This window comes from Gopherus evgoodei, chromosome 2, assembly GCF_007399415.2.
Source record: "Gopherus evgoodei ecotype Sinaloan lineage chromosome 2, rGopEvg1_v1.p, whole genome shotgun sequence".
NCBI classification, from domain to species: Eukaryota; Metazoa; Chordata; order Testudines; family Testudinidae; genus Gopherus; species Gopherus evgoodei.
In genome coordinates this window covers 44,535,554-44,551,830 of record NC_044323.1, presented here as the reverse complement: position 1 = coordinate 44,551,830, position 16,277 = coordinate 44,535,554, and the positions used below count along the sequence as shown (strand labels likewise).

Genomic DNA, 16,277 nt, shown 5'->3' with positions numbered 1-16,277 from the left:
CGATGATTTTAAGGATAGGACATAGTCTACGATGAGAGGAATTGCCATTGTTTCTGGTAAAACTCCTTTTTGTTCTGCCCAGGATGAAAAGTATCTCCACTTGGCCTGGTTACGTTACCTAATGGAGTCCTTTCTGCTGCAAGAGAGAATGTCTTGTACAGCCAAAGAGCATGTCCATTCTAACATAGATGGGCATCGAAATACCATGCCCTGAGGTGCAGCGCACATAGATTGGGATGCTTGACCCTGTTATTGTACTGGGTCAGAAGATCAGGTGAGTCTGGGATGGGAACAGGTAGGTGGGATGACAAATGCAGGAGGTTGGGAAACCAGAATTGTCTGGGCCAGAAGGGGGCTATCAGAATGACCCTTGCTCTTTCTCACTGGATCTTGTGCAGCACTTGCGGTAGGAGCAGTAATGGAGAAAAGGCACAGCTGAGTTGGTCTGACCAGGAGAGAGAGGGAGGCATCATCCTGAGTGTGGTGGCCAACAGCTTGCCTGGACCAGTACATGGTGCATTTCCTGTTCACGTTGGGAAGCGGAATAGGCCTACAGTCAGGGTCCCCCATCATGAGATGATGGCATGTACCACTGTGTTGTGAAGTTCCCACTTGTGGTAGATCACAAAATGTTTGCTGAGCGAGTCCACAAGTACATTCTGTGCCACACGAAGACAGGCTGTGGATAGGATGATCTGGTGGTTTATGCATGAGTTCCAGAGAGTGACCATATCTGTGCATAAAGTGGTAGATCTTGTTCCCCCTTGTTTGTTGATATAGAAAACAGTGCTGGTGTTGCCTGATATGATAAGGACATGATGAAAGCAAATGAGTGGAAGGATTTGCACACCCGCCTTACTGGTCAGGGTTCCGGGATATTTATGTGCATTCTGGATTCTCAGGGTGTTCACGTTCCTTAAGTTGTGTGGTCCTCCATAAGGGATTCCCAGCCTAACAGGGACGTATCTGTGATAATAATTTTGACTGAGGAAGAGAGAAGAAAGAGGATCCCCAGGCGTACGTGATGTGAGTCTGTCCTCCACAGAAGGGATGAAAGTACTTTGGCAGGGATTGTCAGCATGTGGTCTACAGAGTGACTGGTTGGTGAATAAATGAACTGGAGCCATGTCTGAAGGCAGCAGAGGTGGAGTCTTGAGAAGGGGGTCACATAAATGCACGAAGCCATATGGATAAGGAGGAACAGGTAAGACCAGACTGGTACATTAAGGGTTGATTCATGATGCGAGCTATGACGACATTCATTGCCTGAAATCTGTCTGTCACAGCATGAGCTTACCTACCTACAGAGTTTATAGCACCCTGATGAAATCCAGAGATTGTGTTGGGCTGAGAATAGACTTCTCAACGTTGACACTGACTTCTAGAGAAGAAAGGTGGCTTAATAATATAGAGGTTGGTGCAAGGGCTTCCTTTCGGGATTTGGCAGCAAGGAGCCAGTCATTGAGATATGGAAACACAAAGAAGCCATAACACCTGATGTGAGCTGCAATTATGCAAAAAACCTTGGTGAAGACTGTGGGAGCAGTAACTATTTCAAAAAGGAATATCCTGTATTGGAAATGCTCGGTACCCTCCATGACTTTTAGAAAAATCTTTGGGTGGGGTGAATACAAGGTGGAAGTAAGTCGCCTTCATACTGAAAGCTATGAACTACAGGCCATTCTCTACGGATGGAATTATCGCTGCCAATGTGACCATGCAAAATTTGAGTTTGCATATGAAATGATTGAGAAGGTGCAGATCGAGGATTGGGCTCCACCTGCCTTTCTTCTTGGGTATCAAGAAGTAAGTTGAGCAGAACCCTGTTCCTTGATATTCTTCTCCCTGTTGCAATAAGGAGTTTACTTCTTGTGAGTATAGTGTCATAAGAATCCTGGTGGAGCACGACACCGGTCTCTAGAGCACGTGACACGGTGTCAGCGGCATCAACGACGGCTTGAAGGGTCATCCTGGCAACCAGCTTGCCCTCATCCTGCAGTGTCTGGAAATCCTGATGTTTCTCCACCAGGAGAAAGGCCTGGAACTCCACCAGCTTTCAGTAAGAAAGGAAATCATATTTTGCCGATATGGCCTGGTAATTGGCAATATGAAACTGGAGGCCCACAGAGGAATAAACTTAGTGCCCCAGAAGGTTTCATTTCGTCGTCACCCATTTTGGGGGGGTGGCATTGAGGCATTACTGGCAGATATGTTCGGTTGCCACATGGATCACAAGCAAGTTGGGAGGTGGATGGTTAAATAGGAAGTCCGTACCCTTACATGGTACAAAGTAGTGGCATTCACCACACTTTGGAGTAGGGGCACAGGAGGTGGCGTTGTGCCAGACTTCCTGGGCCAGTTGGAGGATGGTCTTGTGGATAGGGAAGGCAGCTCAGGAGGGCCCCTGCAGTTGCAGAATATCCAGGAATTTGTTTTGCGCGTCCTGGACCTCCTCCACTGCGAGGTTGAGAGCCGCAACCACTCTCCAAAACAGGTCATGGCAGTGGGTATGGTTGTCCAGAGGGGAGAGGGAAGGTGGAATAAGCGCATCATCCAGGGACGAGAAGGCCCCAGTGGGGACCGATGGTACCAGCAGAACAGGAACATCCTGCGATTCATCGAAAACAGAGGGGGGGGCATGGTGCGGGCAGAGGATGGTGGTAAGGTGGCAGTGGTGGCACCCCATGGTCACAGTAGGGATCCCAAGCATGCTAACAGGGCCAAGCATATGGGTCGCCGGGCATTGGCAGCCTTGGAAATAGTGGAACCATATGTCTGTGGAAGGTCCATATGTGGGTGGGTAGGGTAGCTATTACTAAAGATCCGTGCTGTAGAAGCGAGCAGGTGAAAATGAGGGGTCTGGCTCGGAAAACTTCTCAAATGCTAAAGACAGGTCCAGCAGAGGTGGGGCTGGCGGTGTGAAGCATGGCAGAGCAGGGTGATGCTCAGGGAGGATTAAGAGGTTCATCTCCTGGAGATGGAAGCCTCAAGGTGTCTGGGAAACAGGAGCACCGAGGGGAGCTACTGTATGGCTGCATCAGCTCGGTCATAGGCATCAGTGGAGACAGGCAGCCCAGTGTATGTGGAACTTAGTGTGAGAGTCCAGAGGAGCCCAATGGTGTCGATGGTACTAGCAGTGAAGACGGTGGCCTTGGTCAGAGATGGTGCCAGTGGCTTGCAGTGGTGCTTCTTAGAAGGTGGAGTGGCTGGGTTGATGCACAACTTCTCACCTGACCTGGTGCGGCTTGGGGAGGCAACTCTTCATTTAGGGGCGGTCCCTGTTGGGGAGTTGCCCTTATGCCCATGGCCAGGCTCATGTGCACAGTGGGGCTTCTGTGGTTGAGGCAGTACTGTAGGCACCAGTGAATATGGGGGGGGGGGCACTCATCAGCGGTGATGGTTACCAGTCCGGCGGATCTGCCAATCAAGAGTCCAATTGCTCACATGGGCACATAGCCTCCTCCATCAAATATTTGCAGAGACAAAGTTCTCTGGCTTTCCAAGTGCAAGGCGGGAATGAACAGCAGACGGAGCAGTGGGCAATTACATGGATTTTGCCTAGGCAATATAGGCAGCGTTGGTGCTTGTTGCTCACCTGGAAGGAACACGACCACAAAGCAGCTTTTGAAGCCAGCCTGCTGGGGCGGGGGAGGGGGTGAGGTGGTCATCCCCTGGGGAAAGAAGTCCAATGGGGGAAAAAAACTAGCTAACTAACAACTATATACAACTAGAAAGCTACATACAAAAAACAGGAATGGATAAAGAGTTCTCTTAGCAAGCCAAGAGCACAGAGGAACAGGCCATACGACGGTAAGAGGGAACTGGAGTTGCGTCGACCCACACAGCCTCTTAAAGCCTCAGACCCACCCTGCGGCCGACACACGACACACATGTGGGTCAACGGACACTACTACAAACAGCTCCGGCCCCGGTGCATGGCACGCATGTTTGGAGTCCAGATAGGGACCATCACTCGAAGAAGTTAGTGTTGCGGGGAGATGTATACCTTACCTCAGCCTCCTTGAAGCTGGCAAGAGCCATTGGGAATTATCTGCATGCACTCCAGCTGTGTTCACTGTGTTAGCTGTAGCTGCATTGAGTGGCGGAGGAATAAACTGGAGCAGCTTGGAAGAGCTACGATTTTGATATCGGATGATCTGGGAGGCTGTGGCTCTCTGGGGGTGTGTGAGCCCCTCTCCCTGTCCACTATGTGTGTGACCAAAGGAAAAACGTGCATGTGTATCCTGGGAGATCAAGTATGCCTCATTTCATCGCTGCTGTGCAGGCTGTGTCAATAGCAAGGCATGGGGTCTTCTTGCCAGGGGTCTTGTCCGCAGGTGGGAGATGAATATAGCTGAGTTGAATGAAGGGAAAGTGAAAGTATAGTGTCCGGTGGTATCCTAAGGGTGAAGGGGCTGTAAAAGGGGGTTGATGGAATTGTAAATGTAGTAGCTGTGGTATTCTCTGTGGAGCAGGCTACGTGTATGAGCGTAGGGAGCTCCTGTTCAGTCCAGGGGAGAGTGTGGGTACACTTCTCGGCCTCATGGCTAGAGGGGTGAAAACATTATCTAAGTTGTATTTCCTCTTACGGGTTGTGAGTGTGTGTAGAAATAACAACAACAGCCTGAAACAAAAGCTCTGAGGCTTGTGAACTGCACTATTCATGTCAGTGGGTGTGCTCCCTCACCTTCCCCTTATGCTGGCGAGCCTGATCTGTATCAAGCATGCTGGTTCTCAACTCCTCACCCCAGTGTCAGCATGGTGCCCTTGGTGCATGCTTCCAGTATGCCTGTTCTCATCTCTCCACCCAGAATGGTAGGGGTTCCCTATATCCTGGCTCAAATGAGAGGGTAGGGAGAGGGGCTCCAGCACTCCCAGAACAGCAGGCATCCCCAGAACGCATGGGAGGCAGACAGAGGGGCTCAGACCCACCCCCAGAGGGACAGAAGGCCCCAGATCCTGGTATGCACACGCATGCAATGGGAAGGAGAGGGACTCGCCCCCACTCTCTAATCTTGGCCCACACACAAGAGGGGAGAATGTGGGTCTGACAGGCGCCTCTTATTCTTCTCCAGTATCCCTGCCACTTACCCCCATGTGCCCTTCCCCATGTTCCTCCCGCTACCTAATCTGAGTCCTCCACCGCCTCTCCTCTCCCACCCATCCCCATAATTCCTTCTCCCCAGTTACCATGCCTCCTAACGCCCTTCCATCCCAGAAAGCATTCACATGTCTAATGTTTTTTCACAAATACTTAGATTACGTTCCACCCCCTATTAAAAGGTATTTTACAGAAAGATTTTAGCAACGTGCCTTCGAAGCTTTTCCAGATTTCTGCCCTGGGTGGGACTTGAACTTACACTAGCTGGGCTGGTTCAGGTTCAAAAGCATATTACTCATCCACTCCAGCTGCAGTGGAAGCTTTCCACTAGAAATCCTCTTTGTCTCTCTCTGCACATGCTCAGTGTAATGTGGTTTGTGTTAGAGTCTTAGGGCTTGTCTACACTGGCAATGAACAGTGCTGCAACTTTCTCGCTCAGGGATGTGAAAAAACACCCCGAGTGCAGCAAGTTGCAGTGCTGTAAAGTGCCAGTGTAAACAGCATCCCAGTGCTTGGAGCTATGCCCCTCGCTGAGGTGGTTTTTTAGAGCGCAGGGAGAGCTCTTTCCCCGCAGCCACAGAAGGCACGTTAAAGTGCTGCCACGGCAGCGCTTTAGCATTGCCAGTGTAGACTAGCCCTTAGATGTGAGCCTAACTTGAGAACAACAACTTCTTTTGCTGATAACATTCTGAATTTTGTTCCCCCAAAGAGCCAATGGGTGTCATGCATTCTCTGGGGTAACTCTTACACAAGAAAGACCCTTGTGCCAGGATCAGAACCACAGTTTGATCCCCAGGACTGGGCAAAAAAACATTGTCAAAATATGTCAACTTTAAGAAAAGCAGGGTTTTTTGGGATGTGGTGGGAAAGGTTGTATCTCAGGAATCCCTTGGTCAAATGATCCCAAATTTGGTCACAGACCAAACCCCCGAGCCCCCATGAGTCACACCAAATTTCAAGGCAATCCGAGTAACTGAATGGATCGTAGAGCAGTTAGAAGAGTCATGGTTTAAACAGAAAGCTGGTCTTAACTTTTAACTATAGCAGAGCTAGTGCTCCCCTGCATGTGAGCACTCTCTAATCATGTGAACCCTCATTCTTAGATATCCTGAGTTCTGAAGTTAGAGTGGATAATGAATATCTACTTACTACCTGTAAATACCCAGGGATGTGCTCTGTAAATTGCTGACATTCTAGGAGGTCGAAGAAATTTATAAAAGCATTTATACTGTAGCTCAATTCATCAACTAACCCTTCAAAAATCATTACATATATTTGCTTGTGTATTATGGTAACTTTATGAGACTCTAACAGTCTAAGTAACATTTAAGAGATGTCTTTTTAAATTACTGGACGTGGGTGTTGCTTCTCTCTCTATGAAAAACATCTGTGCATCCATTCATACTAACCTCTAGTGAGGATGGCTATGCATGCAAGGGAAAATTTAATTCCTCTCTTGTATAAGATTTTTTGTAACTAGTCCATAGCAACATGGACAGAAATGCTGGTACAGGAGTTTAGAATACTATGAAAAAATCATTACCTTGCAATTCTAACATCCCTGTGATAAATGGGGAGGGCGGAAGTTTCCTTTTACGGACACCCAGCCTGCCAGTAGCTATAAAATCCCTCTTAATAGCTGTTCTCTAATTGCTCTACTGGTAATGGGTTAAAAAGTCTCACTGCTATGGATAGGTGAAAGGAAGTGAGTGGGCACCTGGCCAAAAGAGCCAATGGGACGGCTAAAACTTTTTAAAATTGAAACAAGACTCCCCTTTTGTCTGTCGTTGTTCTTGGGGAGAGGCAGATAGGGAGCAGTTATGCTGTGGGAAGCTTGGGCCAGGTATGAAAAATCATCAGTTTCAGACCTAGAAACTACTCATCTAAAACCCCAGATACGTAAGTAGATCAGGAAATGTCCAGGAAGACGTGATTAGGTTTATCCCTTTTATTTCTTTATGACTTGTGGATTCCTCTGTGCTAACCCCAGGTGCTTTTGTTTTGCTTGTAACCTTTAAGCTGGACCTCAAGAGAGCTATTTTGATGCTTAATCCTTGTAGATTTTTTTTAATCTAGCAAAAGCCTAAATTCCCAGCCGTATTTTCTTCTTTTTTTTAATTAATAAAATTTACCTATTTGTGCAAATACTGTTTAATTAGCTGGTGGCAACAGCTGATTTCCTTTCCTTTGTTTTTTCTTTCTCAGCTCTTCCCCAGAGTGGGGGTGAAAGGCTTGAGGGTACCCCACAGGAAAGAATTCCCAAGTGCGCCTTCCTGGGTTCTCAAAAAGGTTTTGCACTTGGGTGGTGGCAGCATCTACCCATCCAAGGTCAGAGAAAAGCTGTAACCTTGGGAGTTTAATACAAGCCTGGAGTGGCCAGTATTAATTTTTAGAATCCTTGCGGGCCCCAACCTTTTGCATTTGAAGTGCCAGGATGGGGCTTTAGCCTTGACAATCCCTTCTTCTAAAAATATAAAATATGTCTATAAATCAGAAGTCTCAACATCTAATTCAGTTTTCTAAACCATCAGTTGCATCTTAAAATTCCTCAGGAATCTTTAGTGATGGCTATATCATTTTGTAGGACATAAGCCAAGTATCCTAGAAAGAAATTAATGTAAAACCGAGCTCCTGCTTGTCACTGAAAATTGTTTGGTCATATTCAAAATACAGAAATGCAACCTCATTGTCTTATCAAGCAATGTTAAGGATGGTGCAACAGAACACTATTTTCTAGTCCCTCTAGTGAGCATAAATAAGAAATGCAATGTATATAAAATAGTTAGCCAGCACTGTATTACAAAGTCACATTAAATTCTTTTTAGAAGATGGTGCTGTCCTTAAGTAATGTTCACATGCTTGCTTCCCCCATCAGGAGGCACAGATTCTTCTCCATGGCCAATCCTTCTATATCATGCTCCAGATAAGGAACTGTCAAATTAGCTGTAAGCAATTATATTACAGATGCTGTGGGTCCATCTGCACCAGTGGCAACTGGCCTCTCAGCAGTGCCAGCGGAAAGTGTAGCTGGCTGAACAGCAACAGCATGATCCAGTTTTGCAAACTCTTATTTTTTTCCTGTGAGTGCTAGGATTTCAGCTGGGTCTGGAGCCAGTATCACAATGACATTAGAATCTCCAGTCCTCTCATGAATTTCAGCCGTGGCTGGGAGAATATTCCCTCTGGTTGGCTGCCTTCCCCCCTCTCCTGCCTCCTGGGGAAGGGCAGACAATCAATGCTGTTGTAGGAGACAGACAGACAGCTCTCTCTCCTACTTCTGCCAGGAGCAGCAGGGGCTGCTCCCGCTATAGACAAACTAGGTAGCAGCAGCGGGTGGCAGGGGTTGCCATATGAAACCGCTCTGTCCCCCCCTATACCTGCTGAACCATGAGGTTTGCTTCCCCACCCCACCCCTGAGGGAGGCATGCTTCCCCAGCTGAAAACCTCTGTTCTAGGCAGTGGGATGGGGGCACACTGAAGTTTTCCCTAGGGAGGCAGACTGCCTTGAGCGGCCACTAAGGAGTGGACACCATTCTCCCTCCTCCTTGATTCGCTTCTGGGAGCAGCAGGGCATCTCCCTCTCTGCAACGTCAAGCCTGGGAAGGGGCAGAAAGGGGTGAAGATCCCCTAGAGCTGCAGGAGAAGCAGAGGTGAGACAGGATGGGCAGAGCAGAACTGGTGTGGGAGCTAGAGCACAGCCAGATGGCAGGGAAGAATTAATGTGAGGACAGGATTAATTGGGGGTGCAAAAAGGTGTGTGGGGGGGGAGGGGGATGGGGTGACAGCTCCAGCAGTGGCCAAACCACCTTTCGCTATACATTGGGAGAACACACACACACACCTGGTGGTGGGATTAATGGGGTGCCAGAGAGGAGAGGGAAGGGGAATTAAAAAAAATAAGAACAGACAAAAAACACAATATAATCTTAAAAAGTCCATAAACCTCATGATGGTTTGTTTGTTGTTTGTTTTGGGGCTGGGGTTGGTGGCCGGGGAGGTTGACTCCTGATTTTTGTACTTTTGGGGTTGGCAGCACTGTTGATCTGGTAACTGTCCAACAACTGCATTTTGAGGCATTAACCCAGACAGCAGGACAGGGGCCATTTCAAAAGGCTGATAAGAAAAAATAATAAAACTAGCTAGACGAGTCTCCAAGCAAAGTTCTTCGACTCACTAGTTAGGTCTGTGAATCCAGTAGAGAAAAGAGGTTGGAGTGAAAGGAAGGATTAGAGTTCAGACAGAATACCCAGTCTCTGGAACCAGAGACATAGGCCCAATTACTGATATTGCCTGAGAAGCTGGTAGTCTTCTCTGATCTGGCATCAGATGGAAGATTTCTTTCACTGCATCTGTGAGGACGGGATAAGCTCTGATAGAGCAGGAAATGCTAAGACTCTGGATAGCGGCTCAATTTCAGATGAGATTTACAATAGTAAGTGATTAAAGCAGAGTCCCATAAAGAATTTTATATACCCAATTCCTTGTGCCTCATACATATCTCTGACTTTCTGCATTTGGCCCACAAAAAAACATCAGCAAGACATATGGGCAACAAAACAGAATATTAAATTTAACATTGATAAATGTAAAGTAATGCAAATTGGAAAATAATAATCCCAATTATACACACCAAATGATGGTGTCTAAATTAGCTGTTACTACTCAAGGAGGAGATTTTGGAGTCATTGTGGATAGTTCTCTTAAAACATCTGCTCAATGTGCAACAGCAGTCAAAAAAGTTAACCGAATATTAGGAACCATTAGGAAACCATTAGATAATAAGACAGAAAATATCATAATGGCATTATATACATTCATAATACTCCCACACCTTGAATACTTAAAAATGGGAAAAGTACAGAGAAAGGAAACAAAAATGATTAGAGATACAGAGAAGCTTCCATATGAAGACAGATTAAAAATACTGAGACTGTTCATCTTAGAAAAGCGATGACTAAGGGGGAGATATGATAGAGGTCTGTAAAATCATTAATGGCGTGGAGAAAGTGAATAAGGAAGTTTTATTAACCCCTTCACATAACATAAGAACCAAGGGTCACCCAATGAAATTAATACACAGCAAATTTAAAACTAACAGAGAAGTACTTCTTCACATGACACACAGTCCTCCTTGTGGAACTCTTTGCCAGGGGATGTTATGAAGGACAAAAATTTAACCAGGTTCAAAAAAGAATTAGACAAGTTCATGGAGGATAGATCCAATACTGGGGATTAGCCAAGATGGTAAGGGACACAACCCCATGCCCAGGATGTCCCTAAACTTCTGATGCCAGAAGCTGGGACTGTATGACAAGGGATGGATCACTCACTAATTGCCCAGTTTTGTTCATCCCCTCTGAAGCATCTGGCACTGGCCACTGTCAAAAGACAGGACAGTGGGCTAGATGGACCATTATGGCCAGTATGACCATTCTTACATTCTTTTAGGAAGGAAAGACTCTATCCTGATCGCTGACCTACTTCTTTGGGGATAGGTATAGATCAAAATACCCAGAACTGCTGTGTATTAAACCCCAATTATCATTAGGTGGCCCCAAAAACAAGTTGCCTGAAGCTTGCTAGTTTTTCTTCTACATCAGAGACAATCCGTACCAGGAGAGAAGTTGTCTTAGTAGGGCCAATAGAAAAGCATTCGTCCAGCTATCAGCACATTCTCATAATAACAGAATACACCAATTTGTATCAAAAGACAAGCCCTCTCCATTCTACACTGGTGGAAAGCCATTGCCTCAGCAATGCTCAAAATGTTTTCCTAGATGGGGTCATGCCTTGAGATATTAGCAGACCAGACATGCATTACATTCTTTTTATAAAGAAAAAGATGAGTGGAAATAAAGGAATATGCAGGAAGTGAGGGATATACCCATTTACTTAGTAACATTAGTTTTAACTTAAAAAAATGAAGGGAATAAGTTCACATTTCACCTCAATGTAGCATGGATGTTTTTAAAGCAGCTGCTCTCTTTTGTACATGGTGTATGGGTGCTCTGGGAATAAACTACACTTAAAGATTATTAAAATGAATATTCGTTAAAAACAGATACTGGACTAGATTACTAGATATGCCCATGCAGGGAAGTTAGGGGATGTCAGATGTGCCTCCCTGCACTGCATGAGTTACCTATATCACAGGTCATAATGTGAGTGGGAAAGCAGCTTCCTTGGGACAGAGGCAGACCTATGTCTCCATCCGCCCAAACACACGAGCCAGAACCACTGAGCTGACATGGAGGAGGAAGTAATTGGTCTGTTCCTGGGCAACACACCTACACATTGCCCCTTACTCAGGCCTTCTGGCAAAGCCATAAGCTAGTCCATAGTAAATACTTATGCACCAACCCAGATTTCATTACGTCACTGTCATCATTTACTATACGTTTGTACAGTGCTCCACACCATGGAGGCTCTACTCCGATGATGACGATGATAATGATGATGATAATAGTTTTTACTTTCATTTTTGTTTTCATTTCCCTGAACATCTTGCTCATTTGAGCATGGATCATTTCTTTACAACAGTGCTCACACATGTCCCATGTTGGCTTACAAAACCAGGCTGGAAGAGATGACATTTGTGCACAGCACAGGGAGATACTGTAAGAGAATCAGGATTACAAAATTTTGGAACTGAGTTAGGAAGGCAACTGTCTCCCATTTGGTCTACTTTGTACGTTTAAAATTAAGTATTTAGATGAAAAACAGTGTTGAAAATCAACCCAGAAGGTGATTTACTAGATAGGATAAAAGTATTTGCAAACACAAACAGGATAGTTTTGGTGGAGGGCACGGCTGAGGAACAGTAGGAGATGACACAGCAGACGACTTTCAAACTGCTTTAATGATATGGATGATATGGCGCTATCTCAAACGAACAAAGGGTGAGTGCATATCCTTTCATTGCAGGCTGATAAAAAAGGCGGGAAAACTATCTATATTTGAGTTGCCTTCTTCAGGAGTGAAATAAATTATATAAAATTTTTACTGTCCCATTTAAAGACTGAGAGAGACCCAGAAACAAAACAGGTGGCTAACTTAGAGCTCTCTCTGTGTTAAGAAGTGGACTCATCATTCAGCCTGAGAGAAGTTTATTCACATTTTAAGATATCACTCTCTCTCTATTGACCATTCTCAGCAGAATATCCCTGACATCATTGCTTTTGCTAACTTCAAGACATGGCAATTAGGCCTATGGACACTGGAATGGAGAAGCAGCAACCCAGAACATTGAAAGCAGTGTTTTTCAGATGTTACTTGTCTCTCCCTAATAAAATGTGATTAGCTCCCTGAGGCAGGGACCATGTTTTACTGAATCACAGTGTAAAAAATTAGTTACCTACACCTAAATGTAGACAACAACCAACATGAAATTCTGTTTAAACTTTGCTTGGTTTTTTTTCAACTCCACAGATATTTAATTAAGTTGCCAGAACTTTTTTTTTTTTTACACTACAGTCACTATTTATTACTGATACCTTCTGCTCAAATCCCATTGTTTTATGCTTTTAAGCAGCTACGCTTATAACATCAAAGTCTGCCTTGAGCAGATGCTAATGTTCTAATCATGAGTGCTCTTCTTGCACGTCTTTTCTTTCAAAATAATTTGTTGTCCTTACTGTTTGCAACTGCTAGGCTTAAATTATAGTTCATATATTTATGTTTAGATGGGGATGTTACTTTTTTAGGGCTCTGCTCAACACACACAGAAATTTTGCCTGACTAAGGAGTGCTGAACAAACTGTTGGAAAAAAATATATATTCCATGCTTTCTATTTTTAAATATAATAAACTCATAAGTCTTGGACACAGATGGAATCAATTCAAATTTGGCAAGACCATTTCAGGTTCACTATATTGTACTCTGGGACTAAGGAAACAAAGATACTAAGCCATTTCAAAATTATAAATCTGAGAAGTGTTAAAATAAAACATTAACTTTGCTTCTGTTAGTACAAGGTTACTCAGGAAACTCTTTCAGTCAAGTTCACTCACAAAATCTCTTATAGGGGTAATTCATCCAAGTGCAGCGGGTCCATCTAAGCACTACAGGAAGGGTAAGGGGCTGGTTGAGCAGCTCCAAAAGAGACTATGCAACTCCTGTGCTCTCCAGGGAGGTTTCACTGATGGCCACACACAAATCAGCATGAGGGGCAGCTTTTTGGATAGTGAAAGGGCCATGTAATACATTCCTAAACCAGAACCAATGTCCCTAGCAGCCCGAAAAAGTGGTGTTATTCTAGCTCAGCCTGTAGGATGCAGTACTTGATATGATGCAAGGCTTGCTTCATGCCCCATCCCTATGCTGTAGGTGTTGGATTTTGCTTTCTCAGTCATTCTGCATTTCACCAGCATGCAGGTGAGGCAAATTTCATCCCTACTCTTGTATAAACCAAAACCTATGCATCTTTGTAACGTATTAGAAGGGCTTATTTCACATTTTCATCATTTTGCCAAGAATACCATGTGCACCAAGAGGGTGGAGAGGGCAAAGGGAGCTCTGAGCTAAACATACACATGCTGCAAAAAGGGCCTTTTCCCCGTGGGGAGGGGCAGAAGTCTCTCAACCCCCATGTAAGTGGATGGGAATTAAGAGTGCTCAGCACCTTGCAGCAACAGGCCCCATACAGATGAAAATCTTCATCAGCCAGGATAATGACGACTTTGGCTTGAAAATCTGCATACTTCACGGGGTGGAGAAAGGTTGAAAGAACAAAGAGCACTCCATGCACCCTTCCGGAAATGGGAAAAGTGTTGAGTGACCATTTACCATGTTGCATTTATCTTTTTTCCCTCATTACTGCATTTTTATGGTTGGTATGTGTTCAGAGTTGGCAAAATCCGTACTCTGTAACAGAGGAAACAAAAACAAATCCAACACAATGGTCATTTTAAAAATAACATGCCTCTGTTACATTTCACTAAATGCCAGCTGTCAATTTAATTCCCAATGTCCCTTTGCAAAAACGTATAGAACAAACCCTCACTGCTTGATGCATTTCTAAGCCATTCTCTAAAGAGAAAGTTTCTTGACTGCCATCTACCGTTCAAAACATTTTATTCAACTCCATTTTTTTTAGTGACAAAAATACAGCATCACCAAAGCCAAAAACATGTCCTGTTTTTCCACTTCCAATATCCCAGGCTATTAAACAACAAATCTCTTTGGAACTTTTCTGAAAATAGTATTTTCTTTAATAAGTATTAAATTTACACACAACTGTTTTTGCATGTTAGAGACAATCTTTTTTTAAATCTAGAAAGTGTTAGGATAAAACCCTTCCAGATTTATTAAATAGCTGTGTGCTATTATTGAAGGGTTCCTATAGTATTCTATGATAAGCATCTGTACATCACCCTCTTTCTTTCCCGGTCTTTTGAATGACGTCAGCCCCAATCCTGCAAACTTGTTAACTTAATTATGACCTCACCTGAGTAGAATCTGGATTCCATTACAGAACAGTAGACTTTGGTACCTACTTCCAGCCTAAATGGTGCAATTAACATGTTAAATTTAAGAGAGAAGTCTACTTGTGAAACAGATAAAACATCATTATTTTGGTTGCATCCTAGCTTATAAGGGTTACCTACTGGTGTTTGCTTAGTAATAAGGGAAACTTCCTAATAGTTAAACTCTATTCAACTATGGAACAGGTTTCCAACAGTAGTAACAGAGGGTACGTCTTCACTACCTGGCGTATCAGCGGGTAGTAATCGATTGCTCGGGGATCGATATATCGCGTCTCATCTAGACGCGATATATCGATCCCCAAACGCGCTTATATCAATTCCGTAACTCCACCAACCCGAACAGAGTTGCGGAATCGACAAGGGGAGCCGCGGACATCGATCCCGCGCCATGAGGATGGTGAGTAATTCGATCTTAGATACTTCGACTTCAGTTACGTTATTCACGTATCTGAAATTGTGTATATAAGATCGATTTTCCCCCATAGTGTAGACCAGCCCAGAAGCACCATCTGTTTGGCCATTTAAAACAAGACTGCAGAAAGTGTTAGATAATACAGTAAACTAAACAATGATAGAGGAATAAGATGTGTTTCCGTCTTCAGCTTCCAGGATACCTTTTCCTATCACTTTGGTTCCCCCATTCAGTACATAATAATTTATAAATATTGCACCTGTTGACTGGTAATACTGGCCTTTGCCACTCTACCACTCACAGGAAACGTAAGATTGTTGTGCAACATGTTGTAGTTGTGCAAAATGTCATATTAATGTGCTACAAAGGGAAGTCATGGCTAAAAGTCAAAAGCCAACTAATATAGTAACGTGAAATGCTAAAATGAATGCACTGCAGTACGCTTACAATGCATCCACTATCCTGCAAAACTATTCCGATTATTTTGGAACAATGTTGCAGAAGTCCATTAGGAAGTAAGTAAATGTGCCAAAACTTATGAGCATTGTCTCAAACCCTTCTGGCAGCTAGCATGTAAGATTTTTAATGTATTTTCTGGGAAAGAGTGAAATCTTGATAACTTGTTGTTTAAACCTACCTGGCTTGAAATGGGGTAAAGAATGGACTCCAGGCCACGTATCTTCATTTGGTGTTCCAAGTACCTGTTCACGAAAGAAAAAAAGATCTCTTTAATTTTTAGCACTGGCAATACTTGGCTCTTATATAGAGCCATTCTTCCATAGACCTCCAAGCACTTTACAACACAATCTGTAATTAAGCTTAATTAAGGAAGAAAAAAGTTAATTGGCTTACCCACTGTCACATACCAAGTCCGTGGCAAAGTCAGAAATCAGACACAGGTGCCCTGACTCCCAGTCTTTTATCCCTTGTCAGTAAATTGGACTATCACAGGAGTTCTCAAACTGTGGGTTGCGACTGGGGTTGCCAAGGCTGGTGTTGGCCCTTGGCTCCAGCAAGCTGGAAGCCCAAGTCCAAGGTTACATGCCCCCCTGCCCAGAGCAGAAGCCCTTGGGCTTCAGCTTTGCCCCCCACCCCACCTCCACCCAGGGCAGTGAGGCTCAGACGGCAGGGCTTGGGCAGGCTTGGTCTTCGGTCCTGCCTCCCGGGGTCAGGTAGTAATTTTTGTGTCAGAAGAGGTCATAATGCAATGAAGTTTGAGAACCACTGGACTCTATCCGATGATACATATATTAAAACTGACATTTCACTGACAAACAC

General features: G+C 44.5%; 1 protein-coding gene across 7 annotated transcripts in view; it reads right to left on the bottom strand.

Annotated features, from left to right (window-relative positions):
- CDK14 (cyclin dependent kinase 14) overlaps positions 1-16,277 on the bottom strand; it is a 549,017-nt gene that overhangs the window by 133,252 nt on the left and 399,488 nt on the right. For all 7 annotated transcript variants that reach the window (XM_030550522.1, XM_030550528.1, XM_030550523.1 and 4 more), the window contains one exon: positions 15,637-15,700. In XM_030550522.1, the coding sequence (XP_030406382.1) occupies positions 15,637-15,700 (64 nt within the window). The remainder of the gene's footprint in view (positions 1-15,636; positions 15,701-16,277) is intronic.